This window comes from Sceloporus occidentalis, unplaced genomic scaffold (assembly GCF_023333645.1).
Source record: "Sceloporus occidentalis isolate IW3139 unplaced genomic scaffold, rSceOcc1.0.p SCAF_1, whole genome shotgun sequence".
Lineage (NCBI taxonomy): Eukaryota > Metazoa > Chordata > Lepidosauria > Squamata > Phrynosomatidae > Sceloporus > Sceloporus occidentalis.
In genome coordinates, this window is record NW_028316981.1 from 62,781,922 (window position 1) to 62,800,136 (window position 18,215).

Genomic DNA, 18,215 nt, shown 5'->3' on the forward strand with positions numbered 1-18,215 from the left:
GACCTCTGACCTGACCCACAGCCATCTCAAGTTTATCTGTCCCAAACTTGACTGGCAGTTTTAATTACATCCGCTTCCTTGCAAAACTAAGTCCAAAGAAAACCCACCGCATTTAATCCCGTGGAATCAATGGAAAGTTCCCACAGAATTCAGCGGGACTTGGAAAGTGCCTGAACTCAGGCCATTGGCTCCAAGGCTAACTCCCAGGCATTTGAGGGTTAGCAATATATAAAATATCGTTCTGCTTACTTGGGGAACTTAAGCATGAGGTCTTATTGACCTCTATGGGCCTAACATCCTTCAGACTCGGAGAAGATGGCTGATTCTTAAGACTCGAAACATCTGAGGTCTCTTTCCTGCTACACAGTTTTTGCACTTTGCTATCACTTTACCTGGTATGCTACCCTGCGTTTCTACTTTTGTAGTATCCTGGGTTTTGTAAGTTATTTCCAATCCTGTGCCAGAGAACTTCAGTGCCTCACCAAACTGCTAATCGCAGGATTCCACAAGAGGCAGAAAAAGTGGAATCAACGTTTTATTATTGTGTATCACGAAAAAATAAGAAACGTTAAATCCGACCCTCAACACTCCGGTAGCACAACGCATACATTCTTTGCGTTTAAAGGACCGTGCAAAGTGGAACACTTTCCATTGCTTTCAATGGGAGAGGATCAAGGAAGAGCAGACTTCCCGACGGAAGGCTAAAGTCCACCGTATGCTAGGATTTAAGTTGAAGTGCAACCTGTTATGCTGGCTGGATCGCTCCCAGAAGCCTCGGCACCGATGCATTTTATTATCATTATTATTATTTGGATAACCCTTTTGCTTCGACAATTTAGTCCACTGATGTAGTTGTAGCTAAGGCTGCATCCGCACTGCACAAACAGTCCAAGGTGAGACCGGTGTAACCGCCATTGCTCAACACTATGGGAATTGCAACTCGTTGTGTCACACCAGAGCTCTCCGGCAGAGAAGGCTGAATATCTAACAAAACGACATTTCCCAGAATTCCATAGCACTGAGCCATGGCAGACAAAGTGGTGTTAAACTGGATTATTTCTACAGCATGGCCGGAGCCTGAGAGACCGCTTTGACTGCCCTGGCTCAGTGCTAGAGAATCCTGGAAATTGTTGTTTATTGTGGCATCAGTACATATCTCACAAACCGACAGTTCCACAAATTCCCTCGCTTTGACCCAAGACGGTTAACTTTGGGCTGGCAATCAATGGCCCTGAAGCCAGCGGGGGTCTTCCTCCAGAGTCGACCCACCAAAGCTGTTGTTCCTGACCTTGGCGGAGGATGCCCCTGGAGAGGAAGATCTGGGGAAAGGAAGGCATCGCGGGGCTCGGAGCAACCGTTCATAAAATATTTTTATTGACATAAAATCCGTTATCTTATTATTAATTAAACACCGAATGGGGAAAATGCGTATGTCTAATATTTTAAGAAACACTCCTCCGCACAACCTTGGATCTCAAGAACCCCTGTATCCCACCCCCCCTCCAAGGACAAAAGAAACCAAAGAAAGCCCCTCTTTCCCAGAGAGACAAACGGGGGGAGGCCTTTCCCTTCCCTAAGGACAACGAGGAGGCCCAGGAAATACAACGGCACCGATGCAGAAGAATAGTCTTCACTAACCATTAGGCCACCCTGCTTGTTTCTCTCTCCTCTTCTTCTTCTTCCTCTTCCTCTTCCTCCTGGCAGCTTCAGAGCAACAAAACCAGTTTGCCGGGCCCTCGTGTCCGTGGGGCGTGGGCTCCGAGGCAATTCCCGGACGAGGTCCTCAATGAGGTCTAGTCGATTTGCAAGGCCCCACACTTGGAGGTCCCAAAAACAGACCCGTGGAGGCATGTCCGCCTGGTCCTCCAGGGGTCTTCCTTCCGCCCTTGGTGGGCCCCATCGCCCTCCGAGTCCGCGGGGAGGGCTGGGCCGGGGGCGGTGGGTCAGTCCTCCTGGCCGACTTGGGTCGGGGAAGCGAGGCTCAGCTCCGGCGGCCTCTCCAGCTCCTTCGTCCTCTCTTGCTCCGTCAGCTGCTCGCTCGAAGGGATGGAGTTCTTCTTCGGGCGTCCTTTGGGCTTGGTGGGCGACTCCAGCCCTCCGCCTTGCAGCACCTGGGGGATAACAAAAAACAAAGGAGGGGGATATGTGGGGGAATGCAGCCACTGATGAGAACATCGCAGGAACCCAAAAATGTGGTTTTTTTAAAAAAACCCAAACTTTCCACGTCTGTCTAGAAAACACTCATCTCAGCACCAAGTCCAAGGTGATGCCCAAAGAAAACACCGGGCAGCTACTCTGTCCTTCCTCCTGGTTTGCACTACCTTTTCTTCTACCTGGCATGGTTCCTGGGCTTTCAGTGTGAGCTCAGCAGGTAGACAGCCAACAGGTAAGCCTTTCCCCAGCACTATGCTTCTGGGTTGAGCGTAAGGCTTGTTCTTGCCATAGAAAACCCACTGGGCCACCTTGGGCGAGTCACACATTCTCAGCTTCAGATAAACTTGTGATAGGTTCGCCTTAGGGCCATCTTAAGTCGGGAATGACTTGAAGGCACACAACAACAAATGCCAGAAAATAGCGTGAAGTCGAAGGCTTTCATGGCCGGCATCCATAGTTTTTTGTGGGTTTTTCGGGCTACGTGGCCATGTTCTAGAAGAGTTTCGCCAGCATCTGTGGTTGGCATCTTCTCTGAAGATCTCCTCTGAAAATGCCAGCCACAGATGCAAGTGAAACGTCAGGAATAAGCTCTTCTAGAACATGGCCACGTAGTCCGAAAAACTCGCAAAAACCCAGAGAATAGTCTTACTTGTCGGATGTCTACCTCTCACTGTGCAAAGTAAAGGGGTATTCCTATAGCCAACTCTTTGGACAAGAGCTTTGGTGGGGAACCCTTGATGCAAGGAAGCAAGATCTTTATGGTGTTGGGTCTGAAAAAATAATCTGCCAAAAAGCATTCTTTCCTGAGGTTAAGATGCCTGCTGGGCTGTTCGAAAGAGGATTTCTGTTACTATTGTATTATTGCTCTCGATTCTGTTTTAAACCAGACTCGTCTGTATGAGCAGGCAAAGGAATCTTCTAACACCTGTGGGACTCAATGGAAAAAAGAAGTCTGTAGTGTAACCTTTCATAAAGCAGTCGACTTCCTCATATGCTTGAAGCCAACAATGAACTGAGTCTACCAAGGCTCAGGCTCCAAAACCTCTTTCTCCCAGTTAGCCACAAAAGTGCTGCAAAATTCCTTTGTATCCTGTTTCTGTTTATATTTGAGCACATTTTGGAAGCTTCACTCCTGGGTGGGTACTGAGAGTGTAGAAACGCTTTCTGTTTCTATAATAACCAGTTTTGCTGCCCTCCCATTGAAAGGACTACTCACTCCGAGTAAATTTTCTGTTAGGGTCTACAAGGAAGAAAGTCCCATTTTGCTTGCAGGTAAATGGGCATAATAAGCTGGTAGCCTCAAGGATGTAAAGCAGAGGTGAGGAAAAGGTAGAGCTCCAGGTGTCAGCAAAGGTTTGTGGTATCAATGTCACTGGGGCAATAAATCCACTTTAAAAGAGAAATCCAAGGAGTTGAAACTTCCAGTAGTATCTGGAGAGCTGCACTTTGCCCACCTCTAATATAAAAGATTTGGGGAGGACTCTTTAGGGCCTAAATACGCTAAAAGTACCAGATCTTGCCTGATCTTGGAAGCTAAGCAGGATCATCTCTGGTTGGTACTTGGAAGGGACACACACACACACACACAAGACCAGGTGCTGCAGCATATATTTCAGAAAGGGAAACTGCAAAAACCAACTCTGAGTATTCCTTGACTATAAAAACCATTGGTGGCACATACATATATACAATATAAAGGATTAACCTGCTTTATTATTGTTAGGGTTTGATAAACCCCCTCTCTCTCGCTGCTCTTCCTTTGGCTGGATTGCCCCCCTCTTCTACTCCTTACTTTCTCTCCCAACCTTCCCCTTTCTGAGTTTTGGCAAGATAACAGTGCACCTGCAAAGTCAAGGCCAAGATGACCCAGACAAGGAGGGAGACAAATCAGTTTTCGGTGCTTTGTCCGGTGGCACAGTTTGGTAGAAATGATTCCCCTGTGTTCATTTGCATGCAAAATAAAAAGCCATCTTGGATCATGGACCTAGTTTGTTTGTTTCTCCTGATTGGTACCTTTACATTATTATTATTATTATTATTATTATTATTATTTATATAGCACTGTAGATTTACACAGCGCCTTACATACATGCATACATGCTTCTGTTAGATTGTCTCCACCAAATTGCTGGAGGCAAGGGCAAGAAAGAGCTCCAGTCCCAGTGAATTCAATGGAGCTTATTCCCAGGGAAATTGCCTTAACAGGAGAATCAGCACAGCATGCATAGCCAATTCCTAGTCATATTATGTTTCATATGATGTACTCATTTGGAAGGCACTCTCATTACTCTGGCCCCAGATTGATTTCCCCCCTACCTGCAGTCACAGATGTTCTGCAACCCCCTGTTCAACTTGCCTATCAGTTCCTCTTGAGTCTCCCCAACTTAGTTAGTGCAGCTTTGTCCCCAAAATGTACACTGACAGAATTATTACTAATATGTAATAATTCTGAGTGTGAGTCAAGTCCCACTTATATAAATGAAGTTGATTTCCACAGATGTGTGGTTAGAATGGCCTCTCTCTTTGCTTTGAAGTAAGCATGGGCAAAATCAGCATATAAGGCACTGACTTAAAGCAACAAAAATAAACATGACATCATCTCATTAAGGCCAGCAAATGCTATTTAGGGAAGATTACAGTCTCTCCCTTTCCCCAAAAGCTTAGGCAAATCATGATATTGTTTTGGAAATTCAGCTTCATGTCCCCTGAATGGAGCAGAGCCCATTAAAGGCATTAGTGTGAAAGCCCTGATTGCCATTGCACTAAAGCTCCACATTTAAACTATTGGTAAATAAAGGCTAGATCCACACTGTTTTGCCATACCATAGCTCCCTCTGAAAATTGTGTGTGTGTGTGCACGCGCCTTCAGATCTGTTGACTTATGGTGACCTCATGAATTTCATAGGGTTTTCTTAGGCAGTAAATACTCAGATGTGGTTTTGTCAGTTCCTTCCTCTAAAATATTTTTTATGTTTTTATTTTATTTATATGCCACCTTTCTCCCAGAGAATTGCATGACTTTCCTGGAATGACCCAAGGCAGCTCATTAGTAATTCACCATTACTAATTTGTCTCATGGGTTTTTTCCTAGACTAAAGCATGAGTTTGGACAGTTTGATCCTCTATGGATGTGTGTTAAACTGGTTCAACGCTGGCTAAGTGTGGTTAGAATCCAATTCTTGGTGTACAAGGCCTACCCCCATTACGAAGCAAGAGACTAAGGTCTTCATCTCTGTACCAGAAAAACCAAATCCACCGCACCCCTATTTATCTTGGTGGGGACTGCATCCAGGACATGTGGAGTGGTTTTCTCTGAATCATATAAAGCCAGCCATGCACAAATGTCTGCCAGTTATGTTTGGCCTTTGAGATGCTTTTTGGGACTTCAATTCACCAAAGCCCCAGCAGAACTGAGAACTGAGGCCTTAGGAGGACTAGAACCAAGGGTTTTCAGCTGAAATCCCTCCATTTGATTGGTTCAGCTTTGGCTGGAGGAATATCAGAGCAGAGATCTTTGACCCTGCTACAAGCTACTGAGATAACTATTTGAGAAAGATGTTCTGCCATTGTGGCTTCCACACAACTTTGTTCTGGATACACAGCAACTGATCACTACAGAGTGAGGAAATCAATGGGTGTCCAGATATATGGCTTATCATGAAGAGGATCAGCCTTGAAAGTGCCACTCAATTGGGGTGAGCAAGGCCAAGGTCAAACCCTTACTTGGGAATGGAGTGAAGAGAAAACGAAGGCTTGCCAGCACCATTATAGCCATAAGAACAAGGGTGAGGAACCTTTGGATCTCATCAGCCCCAGTGGTTGGGAGGTGTATTTCAGCAACACCTTCACATCCACAACTTCCCCTCCCTCCAAAAAGTCTTAAGATGAAGTAAGCTTCTTTTCACAAGCAGATGTATCCAAGCACAACACCTGCAGTTTGGCCACTGAGTGTCCTGGAATGAAGGGAGTTGTAGTAGACCATATCTGAAGAACCTTGTTTGGAGGCTATAAATCTGTCTCTTCTGCCTTTTCCAGGTGGCAAAGAAAACTCATTAGGTGGGAATGATTATTTTTGCCTGTAGCTGTCCATGAAAGTAGAGAGTAAAAGCAAAACATAGTCCACCAAGCACACTTACTATTTTCTTCCATTTCATCCGCCTGTTTTGGTACCAGGTTTTCACTTGCAGTTGACTCAGGCCCAGGGATTCTGCCAGGTCTATCCTGCAGGGGAGAAACAAAGCATCACTATAACATCCTGCTCATATCCACTCAGTTCCACCCATCCACTCCCACAGGTTTCCCTTTGGATGTCTTCACTGCCACCACCCTTCCTCCTCTGTAAATTGATCACTCTCTTTCCAGGGTTTGTTTTTTTAGCACAGCCCTTCAAAACTGGAGATCCTGTGACTCTTCAGATGTTGCTGGATACATCAAACTGAGCACCTGATGTACACACAAGTTGTTAAATTTCAGGTCTTCTGATTATGGGGAGCAAGCCAATTTACTAAATTTCAAGTTTTGCTCAACTGTTTTCGTGGGGGGGGGGGGGAGAATAAAAGAAATATCATCTCAATATACATTGTCCTGTGATGTAGGCTATTTTAGAGGAAGGAACTGGCCAAACCACCTCTGAGCATTCCTTGCCTAGGAAAACCAGATGACATTCATGGGGTTGCCATAAGTCAACAGGTGACTTGAAGGTGCACACACATTTATTTGTTTTTTCACTTTTTTACTATTATGATTTAATTTAGGTATATGTTGCTTTAATCTGTATTGTGAGCTGCCTTGAATTTCGTATCGGGCAAAAGATGGGCTACTAAATTAACAAATAAATAAAATAATTGTTGTTGCATAATTCATATTTTTAGATTAATGCTATTGGGCCTCTCGAATTTGACATGGTCTAGGGCCTTAATCCTCTGCTGATCAGATAACAATTTCTGGAGAACTGCATGACTTTTACTGGAATGAAATAAACATCTGTTCTTTCAAGCATATCTTCTCCAAAGCTCTGCAAGATAGGCAATCTGAATAGGGAGGGAGTAATTTGCTCAGAAAGTCACTTGCTCAAATCTGAACCCACTCAGGTCCAAACTACTACACCTACTTTATTTTTCTCCGGCGAGTATGCCTTCCAAGATGAATACTTGAGAAAAGTATTTTGTAACCTCTGAGTGGACCTTGTAGAGACAGCAGCCCAATTAGTTTCTCAGATTTGTCTTATGGCCAGCCTGAGTTCCTTTGCTCTCCATGACTGAATACATGCTACATATATCCATGTATAAGTCTAGAAATTTTAATCAAAAAATCAACCTCAAAACACTGGGTTGAGTTATCCATGGATCAATGTAAGTACTGTATAAGTTAACTCTTATCAAAATAGGAGCCATCCCCTTCTCTGGGTAGAGTGGTGAAAAGTCAGAGCTTTGTCTATCCCAGGAAAACCTAAAAGAAGCACCAGCCACCTCTATTCTCTCTACTGCGGTGCTGCTTCCGGGCTTTTTGAATGCCTGACCAGGAAAATAGCGGCATAATTTTCTTTAGCTTCATCCTTTACATTCTTTGTTACATGTCCCTAAGTTTTACCCTTGACTTATACATGGGTTATATCAAAATCTATAATTTTGGTCCAAAAACCTATTCTCAATTTATATGTGAGGTTGACTTATAGTTGAGTATATACCTTGTTAGTAGTTAGTTGGGGGGGGTGAGGGGGGTGAAGGAGAGATGGATAATTACTTGGAATCCTTCAATGATATGTTTAGATAGCACCTAGGGAACCCCGAAGCTGTGCCTGGTTCCTTTGGTGGGAAGGGAAGAAGCAAGGACTGGGGCCATCAGGGTTGGTGGCATGTGTGTGTACAATGTGCCTTCAAGTCTCCTGTCAATTTATGACCCCATGGATTTCATAGGGTTCATAGAGGTGGATTGGCCAGTTGTGCAGTTGTTGTTTGCCTTCAAGTTGTTTCTGACTTATGGCAGCTCTAAGGTGAATCTATGACGGGGTTTTCTTGACAAGATTTGTTCCTAGGATGGGCCACCTCTGCCTTCTGAAGTGTGACTTGCCCAAGGTGGTTTCCACGACTGAGCAGGGATTCAAGTCCTGATCTCCAGAGTTAAAGTACCAGTACACCAGGCTAGTCCTCTTTCCCAGTTTCTTTCTCTCGAATATAGCCTACAACACGCAATGGTCGTTGGTGGTTTCCCATCCAAATATTAACCAAGGCTGACCCTGCTTAGCTTCCAAGATCTGAGACAGTTGCCTTTGGGAGACTTTAAATTTCTGAGTTCAGATGCTGTGTGAGGAGGACCAAGACAGGATTGCCAAACCAGCTATTTCCGATCTCGATCACGACCCCACTTCCTAGTGCTTGAAGGGCCGCCAGCATCTCCAGAGGCAAGGCATTTTTCAGACATCCAAAGGAGCACCAAGTCTTGGCTTTGGGATACATAGTGCAGACACTTACAATTTAACCAGTGAACCGCACAATTCCCACACCTGTTTCAAATCTTTCAGCGAGTTATTGCAAACCTATTATTATTATTATTATTATTATTATTATTATTATATAACTTTATATTAAACCATTTTTCCCTAAGAGTTGTAGGGAGTTTTCTTCTTTTTAACAGAGGTGTGCAGAATAATAAAAAGTTGTTGGTGTACATGAACTGACTTAAAACAAAAACTATTCAATGCAATCTGAATGTCGGGGCTGCATGTAGTGGAGAATCTTCCACACAAGACCCTTTGGGATGGGAGAAGGCACACCCAGGAACCATTTTTTTCAAAGATGCCTTGCCTGGGGGCTATGCTAGTTCGGGGATTCTGGGAGCTGCAGTCCAAAAGGTCTCAGCCATTGCCCGGTAGGGCCTGGCATCCAGATGGCAGTATCCCTGAGCCCTTCCTTGCCCACCTGTCCGGCGTGGAGAGGTACTTCTGCTTCTCGAAGCGCTTCTCCAGCCCCATCAGCTGCAGCTCGGTGAAGACGGTGCGGCTCCGACGGCCTTTCTTGGCTTTGCTGCCGGCCTCGGAGGCGGCTCCGGCGGCCCCGGGTTCCAGCTTCCCTCGGAAGTGAAGCTCGAGGGGCAGGTGGGGGGCCGGGGATCCCCCTTGGAGCCCGGACCCTGCCGCCAAGAGAGCCGCCGGACTCAGGCCCGAGCAGCCCAGCGGCGCCAGAGGAAACTTGAAGACGGCCGCCGCCTGCTCCGCTTTCAGAACCGCTAGAGAAAGAGAGAGAAAGAGAAAGGAGGTTGGTTATTCAAGCCTTCCACTGGTTCCAAGGCTCTGGAAAGTAACTTTTTTTTTGGGGGGGGGGGAACTGCACCTCCCAGAATCCCCAGCCACCCAGCTAGGTTGGGAGATGTAGGATCCCGATTGACTTCGCTTGAAGGTCCTGCCATTTGCAGAGTTTCCAGGCAAGGAACCGAAACCCACCTTGTATTGTGGCTCAGTTCCAGAAAGGAGAGGGTGGTCAGATGTCCTCACCGCCAAAGAGGACAGGACACCGTAAAATGTAGGGAGGGAAAAAATGTAGGGCATGACCGAACAGAAGCTCAAAACACTCAGATAAATGTACATTTCATGCTAGACTGAGCCATGCTTAAAGGTAGGAGATTTTGGAATTCCTCCTGGGAAGAAAAGGCAGGCTGAAATGTACAACGTGTCGGGAAAAGGAGGATGTCTGGTCACCCTGAGAAATGCCCTAAGAAAAAGTTCTTGTTCGGTTCTGCTAAGGGTGGAGGATGCTAAGTATGCCTTCCACACTATGAAGTTGTAGTATTGTGATTCCACTTTGACTGCGCTGGTTCCATCCTGTGGAATCCTGGGATTGGCAGTGGTTGTTGTTGTTGCTGCTGCTGTGTGCCTTCAAGTCATTTCCGATTTATGGTGACCCTAAAGCCTACCCTGGGGTTTTCTTGGCTAGGTTTGCTCAGAGGTTGAGGCTGAGAGAGTGTGACTTGCCCCAGGTCACCCAGTGGGCTTCATGGCCGAGAGGAGGCCGCACCCTAGTCTCCCGAGTCCTAATCCAAGACTCAAACCACTAGGCCAGCCAATGGAGGGCGGGGCATTTGGCATTCCCAACCAGGGAGCTGTCTTGACGCCTCCCAAACCGGGATTTCTGGGGATGGTAAAAGGGCAGTTACTCACAGCGATGTCATGAAGCTATCCTCGCCTCTGGGAGTCACAGTCCAGCGGCGTCTGGAGGGGCCACAGATTTCCATTCTCTGTTTGAGAATGTCAGTCTCATCCTGCTAACAGCACTTTTGTCGCCATGTGCCCTCAAATCAGCTTCGAGTTTTATGGAGAACGTAGCTACGTACGAGAGACCTGCAAGAACCCCTCAAGTCTTTCCAATTCAGGGCCTTGGTTGCATGCATCACTTCGCCTGTCGCGGGGGCCTGCTCAGAGCTGTTGTTATACGCCTTCACATGGACCCCGACTTATGGCGACCCTATTTTCTTGGCGTATATCCACACTGTATAATTATAGCCGTTCCAGACCACGGTGGCTCCTTTTGATGGAATTCTGGGAGGTGTAGTTTGGAAGGACTTAGCATTAGTTTTTTGTGGGTTTTTCGGGCTCTGCGTCAATGTTCTAGAAGAGTTCATTCCTGGCGATTCACCAGCATCTGTGGCTGGCATCTTCTCTGAATGTGGCCATGTTCTAGAAGAGTTTATTCTCCGAAGATGCCAGCCACAGAACATGGCTTCTAGAACATGGACACATAGCCCGAAAATTCCACAAAAAACTATGGACCACGAAAGCCTTCGACTTCTCATTGGACTTAGCATTCTTTGCCAGAGAGTTCTAGTGGACTACAGAGGTCTAGCAGCGAATGCTAAGTGCCATACCGAACTACAAATCCCAGGACATAACTCTCAGGAGTTAAAGTGATATTAAACTGCTACCATAGGTTCGCTTTAGGGTCGCCGTAGAAACGACTTGAAGGCACACTACAACAACAAGGGTTGTGCACTTTAACTGTCCGGATTCATTCAAAGGAGGTTTGCCTTGACCCTGGGACTCTCAAGGCGAAGGGAGTTGAACCTTGGACTCACAAGTTCAAGGCTGTACCATGGAGGCACATGTATCTGGGAAACTCTCCCCGAACAAAGCAGAAGCAGATGCAGCACTGGATCTTGATGGGACTTGCCCCGAGGTAAATGTGTCTGTGGCTACAATCTTTAAGGATCGGCGTAGCGATCCCAGATACTTCTATGGATGCCCGGTCCAAAATAATAATAACATTAATTAAAATAAATAATACAAATCAGTGCCCGGTTGGCTCCGTTGTAAACAAATTAAGGTGCCCGGTCCACCACTTGTGTAACGAGGACGAACTGGATCCTTCCAGGGTTTTAAATAAAAAAAGAACAAGCATGATTATGACTCTGGAGACCAGGGTTCAAATCTCCGTTCGGCCATGGAAACCCACAGGATGACTTTGGCCTAGTCACACTCTCTCAGCCTCAGAGGAAGGCAAAGTCAAACCTTCTCTATCTTGCCAAGAAGCACTGGCCAAGAGTCCAGAACGACTTGAAAGCACACAACAACAACAACAACAACAACAACAACAATTGTTTTTTTTAAAAAAGCAACAATGACTCAACTGTCACTCTCAGATCCCTTCCTAAGGATCTCCATTATGGGAATGGAAATGGAAATTAATACAAAGTTAGTTTGAATTTGGAGGTAGGTAGGCTTTGTGTTTTGTTCCTTTGTTTTATAGGTGGCAGCCCCTCTGTAAAGTTTTGAGACAGCTCCCCGAATTTGGATATACTGATAATTCATTAAAGTGCTCCCACCGATCATATATATATATATAGTCCTAGAAGCAACAGATCAAATTTCCTACACTTACAAAGCGAATAACACAGACCCCTTGAAAACGCTTCCTTAAAATGTTATTCTTTATACATGAAAATATTTTCGAATCTTAGACAAATTAAGTTTCTCTGGAATTTAGAGGGAAATTCAATAAGAAGTTTGGGTTCCCTTAAATTTCAAGTAATAAGTTTCGGTCACGTTTTATACGCAAATGTGGTGTTCTGAATGTTTGAATTTAGCTTAAGAGAAAAGCAGTGGCGAATCTCCTTGGCATAGATCTTGCCCAGAAACCCCTTGCTGTGTGCCTTCAACACGTTTCCGACTTATGGCAACTCTAACCGCGAACCTATCGCGGGGGTCTTCTTAGCAAGACTTGTTTAGAGGAGATTTACTTTTGCCTCCCACTGAAGCTGAGAGAGTGTGACGTGCCCAAGGTAACACAATCGGTTTCCATGACCAAGCGGGGAGGATGGGAGACCACCAACGAATACCCGGTGCTGTAGGCTATATTTCGGAGGAAGGAACCGCCAAAACCACCTCTGAGTATTCCTTGATTAAGAAAACCCTATGAAATCTATCGGGTCCCCATTAGAGGACAGGCGATTTGAAGGCACCTAACACACACGTAAACTTGAATCCACTTGAAGGTAATAACAAAGCAGGGTTTAATAAAGGGACTCTTAAGGGGATGAGAACAGCGTCTTTTTAATTCCTACTGGGGGGGAAATCGCTTTTTTATTAATTATGCAGTCCTGTACTAAAGAAGGTCGCTTTCGGTAGGTCCCATTGCTTTCAGTAGGGTTTATTCCCAAATCTAAAACGTCAGCTTTAGATTTCCATCTACCGACACACGCGCAGGACTGAGCTCGAAAGGTTTCTAAACTCCAACACAAACTCCGTTATTTAGGATTATACCCTTCCTTGATTCCAAAACATCATAGCTACAAAACTACAAAATTAAGAAGCAAATGTAAGATCCAGTCAAGTTAACATAAAAGCCCCCACTCCTTGGAGGAAATTTAACAGGCGCTGGATTTTCCTCCTCGAAAAATAATGGGGCGGCTTCCAGTGTTCACTTTTTGTCTCTGTCTGCACAGCGCTTTTCTCAGGCAATTTACATGGAAGAAAGCCACACATTGGGTCCAGTGAACTTTGTTCCTGAAAAGGCACCCGAAGGGTCTTCAGATATAGGATGAGATTGCAAACTGATGTGGAATTCCCTCATATTTTATCCAGGTGGGATTTTTCCCCCTTATTGATCTTGCGGAGAGAACGGGAAATAAGTGCAATTTACACATTCACATAAGCCAAGTGAAGCCCATCCGTATTTTATATTTGGAACAGAGGCACTCTGTATCCAATTACTACTTGCTTTAAACAAGAGAGAGAGAGAGAGAAAGGTAAAATCTTATCATTTCAGGTCTCTCCTTCTAGCAGATGGTAAAGAAGTGTTCAAAGAAAAATAAAAACAATAAATTAAGCACAAGGATCCCTTTTCTATCTCTGGCCTGTAAATACAGAATCTAGGCTCCAGCCTGTGAATTCCAACGCTAAACCACATTTTCATCCCCACTTAAAAACACTGCATGGAAATCCCCCTCCCCCGCTTTGAAGTCAAAATAAAGAAGAGTGTGTTTAGAATCGGAATCGGGTCGAGTTAAGTTGCCCTTGATTCAACTAGTGGTAAAAATTCCTCTTTCTGGCAGATCTAAAATGGGGGATCAAGCCTTCCTTTCTGGACTGATGGAGTGGGAGTGACGGGGTCTCCTCAAGTGTAGAAGAGCGTTCAACGCAACCCAAAGGCACGATAGGCCTCTCCCCTGGTGGCACCGTCGTCCTGCTACAATTGGCACACTAAGTCCATCTCGTTTCTTATGGCAAACCTCGAGCAAACGGGTCTCCCCGACTGTGAGACTGAATCACAAAGTTGGAAGAGACCCCAAGGGCCATCCAGTCCATCCCCTTGCCATGCAGGAACTCATAAACCCCCAACCCCCACACAAATGACCATCCAGCCTCTGCTTAAAGACCTCCAAAGAAGGAGACTCCGAGGGAGTGTGTTCCACTGTCGAACAGCCCTCACTGTCAGGAAGTTCCTCCTAATGTTGAGGTGGAATCTCTTTTCCTGGAGCTTGCATCCATTGCTCCGGGTCCTTGTCTCTGGAGCAGCAGAAAACAAGATTGCTTCCTCCTCAGTGTGACACCCCTTCAAAGATCGAAACACCGCCATCACATCACCCCTCAACCACCACATTCGGAGCCCCTCCAATATCTTTGAAATGGAATATATATTTCCTAGCCATTGCCATCCAGTTTTCTCGCCATGCCTGCCGCAAAGGTCTCTCCTTACTGAAGAGGGCCCCCAAAACTAGTTTTTTCGCACTATGGGGGTAGCTCCAGTGTGATACCGACTGTAATCTGGAGTCTCCCAAACGGAGAGGCCAGAGAGCTGAACACGGACGGGAAACAAGAGGATAATGAAAAGATCCGCTTTCATGGTGGGGACGAGGGCCCTTTTGGGGGGAATCGAGACACGAAGGCGAATCGGAAATGTAAGTAGGAATGAGCCCCGTAGGTAAGCCAGCCACGGGATCTTACAGCACCTTTGAGACTGACTGCAAGAGAGAAGTTGGGAGCAGGAGCTTTCGGAGCCTGGAGCCTTCTTCCTCAGATGCATGCCGAAAGCTCTTGTTCCCAACTTCTTTCTCTCAGTGAGTCTCAAAGGTGCTGCAAGATCCCTTGGCAGACTGGTTTTCTAGACGAACTCTGCTACGCCTTGAAATCCTGGCCCACAGGGCATCTCTAGGGACTTTTGTTATAGATTTTCAGCCCTTGCAAACGGGGAAATGCTATTCTTTCTGGGCGGCTTGGCCTGCCGCTCCTTTGGACTCTTCTTCCTTTCTCAACGCACAATAAGGGCGAAAAGAAATCCTTTGGGTTTCATCTGTTTTGCCTTTCCCTTAAAGAACAACATCAACATGGGGTGGCGTCAGAAAACCCCACCAGGTTTTCAGGGGAGGGGGTTGAGGAAAGGAGAACTCCCTAGCTATTCAAAGACCTAGCCGTGTTAGTCTGCAGAATCAGTACATACTTAGAGAGATCTTGCAGCACCTTTGAGACTGATGGAAAGAAAGACACTGGCAGCATGAGCTTTCCTAGACTTCACTCTACTTCCTCAGATGCATTTGAGCTAGCCATGTTGCTGTGGTGTTCATTCCCCATTCAAAACCAAAGGAAAACTGGAACAAGCCATTTTTTTAAATCATCGCGGTTTATTTTCGACTGCTGTTGTTGCTGTGTGCCTTCAAGTCGTTTATTTGTTTGGTTGGTTGGTTGTCGGCGACCCTACCATGGTGTTTTCTTGACATGCTTTGTTCAGAGGCGGTTTGTCATTGCCTTCCCTTGAGGCCAAGAGAGTGTGACTCGCCCAAGGTCACCCAATGGGTTTCCATGGCCCAGCTGGGACTCGAACCCTGGTCTCCAGAGTCGTAGTCCAACACTCAAACCACAAAAACATGGGGGGAGGGGGGCATAGCTTGTGGAGAAGCCTCTTTTCTTCTCAGAAAAGCAAAGTCTAGTTTCTTTGCTGAGTCTCTTTAGGCTTCTGAGGCGAGAGGCCCTTTTCATGCCAATCTCCGGCCCTGTGGCTCCCACAGGAGGTCAGCTTCCATTTAGCTTCCAAGCAGATGGCAGAGGCACAAAAGGAGAGGATGCCAGGGATCGGAAGGGGGCTTTAGAGAAGGAAAGGAAGAGCTGAGGTTTTAGGAGAGTGGAGGAAGAAGATCCACTAGGCCACATATTAGCAAAGACTGGCATTTTAAGCCTTCGATAAAGGTTATTCCTTCCTTCTTTCCCTGAATTCTACAGCGACGAGGTGTGCTTCTAGACTGGCCCAGATATACAAAGATGTATTGAATCCATAGGAACTTGGGAGGCCAACCATTTTTAAGTGAAATGGATCCCTTCAGTCTGTTCTGGCTGAGACTAACAATGTGTTTAGGCCATTGTTAGTCTCAGCCAGAACAGACTGAAGGGATCCATTTCATTTAAAAATGGTTGGCCTCCCAAGTTCCTATGGATTCAATACATCTTTGTCGTTGCTGTATGCCTTCAAGTCGTTTCTGACTTATGGCAACCTTCAGGAGAACATTTCCTGAGGGGTTTTGTTTTTGGCAAGATTTGGGCAGAGGAGGTTTGCCTTTGCCTTCCCCTGAGGCTGAATGTGACTTGCCCAAAGCAACCCTGGAGAAATAACCTGGTCTGGCACCACTTTAACTCGTTCTGGTTCAAGACTATGGAATTCTGGGAGTTGGAGTTTGTTGTGCTGAAATAATTTATTCTGGAAGATACATTTTGCCCTGAAGGAGGCTACTGAGTCTGATTTAAGATTTAAATGATCTAATTTGGAGTTGTCTCGTTTAGCGCCGAGGATCTCTCAGAATATATCGTTTCGGGGGTCGCTTTTTAAAGTTTTAAAACTGGGTTGGATAGCCGGAGGAGGTGACGCCGTTTGAAAGGAAGGAAGTCGACTCTGGCATCATTTTTACTGCGTAAAAGACAAGGCTGCTATCCGTTTAATTATGTTTGAGTCACTAAAATTGAAAGGGGTTTGACCTCTAATCAGTCCATTTACGACTGCAGCTTTTCTGCCTGACCCAGGGCCCTAGGGCTGCATGCATAAATATGAGAAGAAATCCCACGGAGGGAATGCCCTGGGAAAGCAAGAGGCCTTGCTGCGGGACCTTGGGGCCTTGGACGGAGCCGGGGAGCTCGAGTCTGACCTCCGCGCGGGTTTCCTGGGAAGCCAGTCCCTCCAAGTCCAACAACAACGAGCCCTAAGGGCTACGGAAGTTTAGGATGCCACCCCAAGAGCCTTGGACTGAGGGGGAGCGTGGAGTCAGGGCGGGTTTCGCGGACCTTTCCGCGCCGAGGAAGGGGAGACATTTTCTTGCCTGTCTTTGGCCAGTTGCCCCCCATCCTCAGGGCGAGTGGGTCGGGGGGGGGGCAAGTCAAGGGAAGGAGGGAGCGAGGGAAGGAAGGAAGGGGAAGAGGAGTGGAAAGGAAGGAAAGGAATGAAGTTTTCTGGCCACCCCCTCCCACCGACAATAACAATAACCATAACAACAGCACTAGCACTGCACCTTGGCAATAGAGGCGATGTGGAGGGCTGGCCCCAGCCGCGGGGGAAGGCGGCCCTCCTTGGGGCTCCTGGCGGGGCTGAGGCCCGGGGCAGCAGCGGCGGCGGAGGTACGTACCGAGGGGGCTGGGGTAGGGCCGGGCCGAGAGCAGCGCCTTCACCCCGAACTTGAGCAGCTCTCCCGCGGGGGGCGACGCCTTGGCGTCCGGGTGGTCCGTCAGGATCTCCTCGATCATAAAGCTCCGGTAGCGGTGGGGTCGGGGGTCGGCGAAGGGGTCGGCGGGGAAATAGTGGGCGGCGGCGCCCAGGTCCAAGGGGTGCTGCATGGCGCCCGCGGGGCCCAAGAGGCCCAGCCTTCCCCGGCAGACCCCCGGCTGGGGCTCAGCGGCTCCTCCGCTCCGGGACTGATCCGCTCTGGAGGCCGAGGGGAGGCCGAAGGGAGACCGAGGGCAGCATCCTGGCGGCGAGGCCGGAGCCCCGATCCCCTGGAAAGAGCCTCCGAGGGTCTCGGCCTGGTGTGTCCCGCCCAGACCCCCGACAGAGGGGAGGGAGGCCCCCCGGCCAAGCTGGCCAGCTCCGGCTGCTCGAAGGCGCGGCGGCCTGGGAGGCTCCCTTCCCCTTCTTCTTCCCCTTCCCCTTGGCCTCCTCTTCTTCCTCCTCTCCGGGTCCTCTCCTCCGTCGGCGCTTCCTTTCTCCGCCCCGGGGCTGCTCCAGAGGACAGCCTATTATAGAGCTCAGGCTGGACAGGGCCGGGGAGGACCGGGATCGGAAGGGGAGAGGGAGAGAGAGAGGAGGGCGGGCGGGCCTAAAGTCGGGGTTGGGGGGAGTACCTGGGCAAGAAGCCCTTGGTCCCTCGCCAATGCCAGCCAGGAGCCCCCCTCGCCCTGGCCAACACACACCCTCCCTCCCTCCCCCCGATCCCTCCATGATGTGGGCGGAAGGCGGAGGGAAGCACCTGGCCCCCCTCTTCCATAGGGCCAGGTGGAGGCCAACCCAGACGAAGGAAGGAGTCTGTGACAGCCCCCCTCCTCTCTCCTCCCCCCACCTTGACCCTTTTTACGGGGAGGAGGGGGTGGGGAGTAGGGAGGTCGC

The 18,215-nt window shown here is 47.7% G+C and overlaps 1 protein-coding gene across 1 annotated transcript; it reads right to left on the reverse strand.

The window, feature by feature from the left end:
• Positions 1–1,528: 1,528 nt before the first annotated feature.
• LOC149321480 (homeobox protein BarH-like 1b) lies at positions 1,529–17,449 on the reverse strand. The gene is made up of 4 exons (XM_089498442.1): positions 17,242–17,449; positions 9,072–9,378; positions 6,291–6,375; positions 1,529–2,111 (listed from the first exon to the last, which is right to left on the reverse strand). The coding sequence occupies exons 1-4, from the start codon at positions 17,447–17,449 to the stop codon at positions 1,944–1,946; spliced, it is 768 nt and encodes a 255-aa protein (XP_089354568.1). The 3' UTR covers positions 1,529–1,943.
• Positions 17,450–18,215: the final 766 nt, after the last annotated feature.

What these genes read in the sequence shown, in the direction of transcription:
- LOC149321480 (XM_089498442.1), bottom strand. Translation starts at nt 17,449, where the DNA reads ATGCAGCACCCCTTGGACCTGGGCGCCGCCGCCCACTATTTCCCCGCC. An exon ending in TACCTCTCCACGCCGGACAG is followed by an intron (nt 6,376 to 9,071) that starts GTGGGCAAGGAA and finishes TCTCCCCTGCAG; the next exon opens with GATAGACCTGGCAGAATCCC. An exon ending in GGATGAAATGGAAGAAAATA is followed by an intron (nt 2,112 to 6,290) that starts GTAAGTGTGCTT and finishes GTTATCCCCCAG; the next exon opens with GTGCTGCAAGGCGGAGGGCT.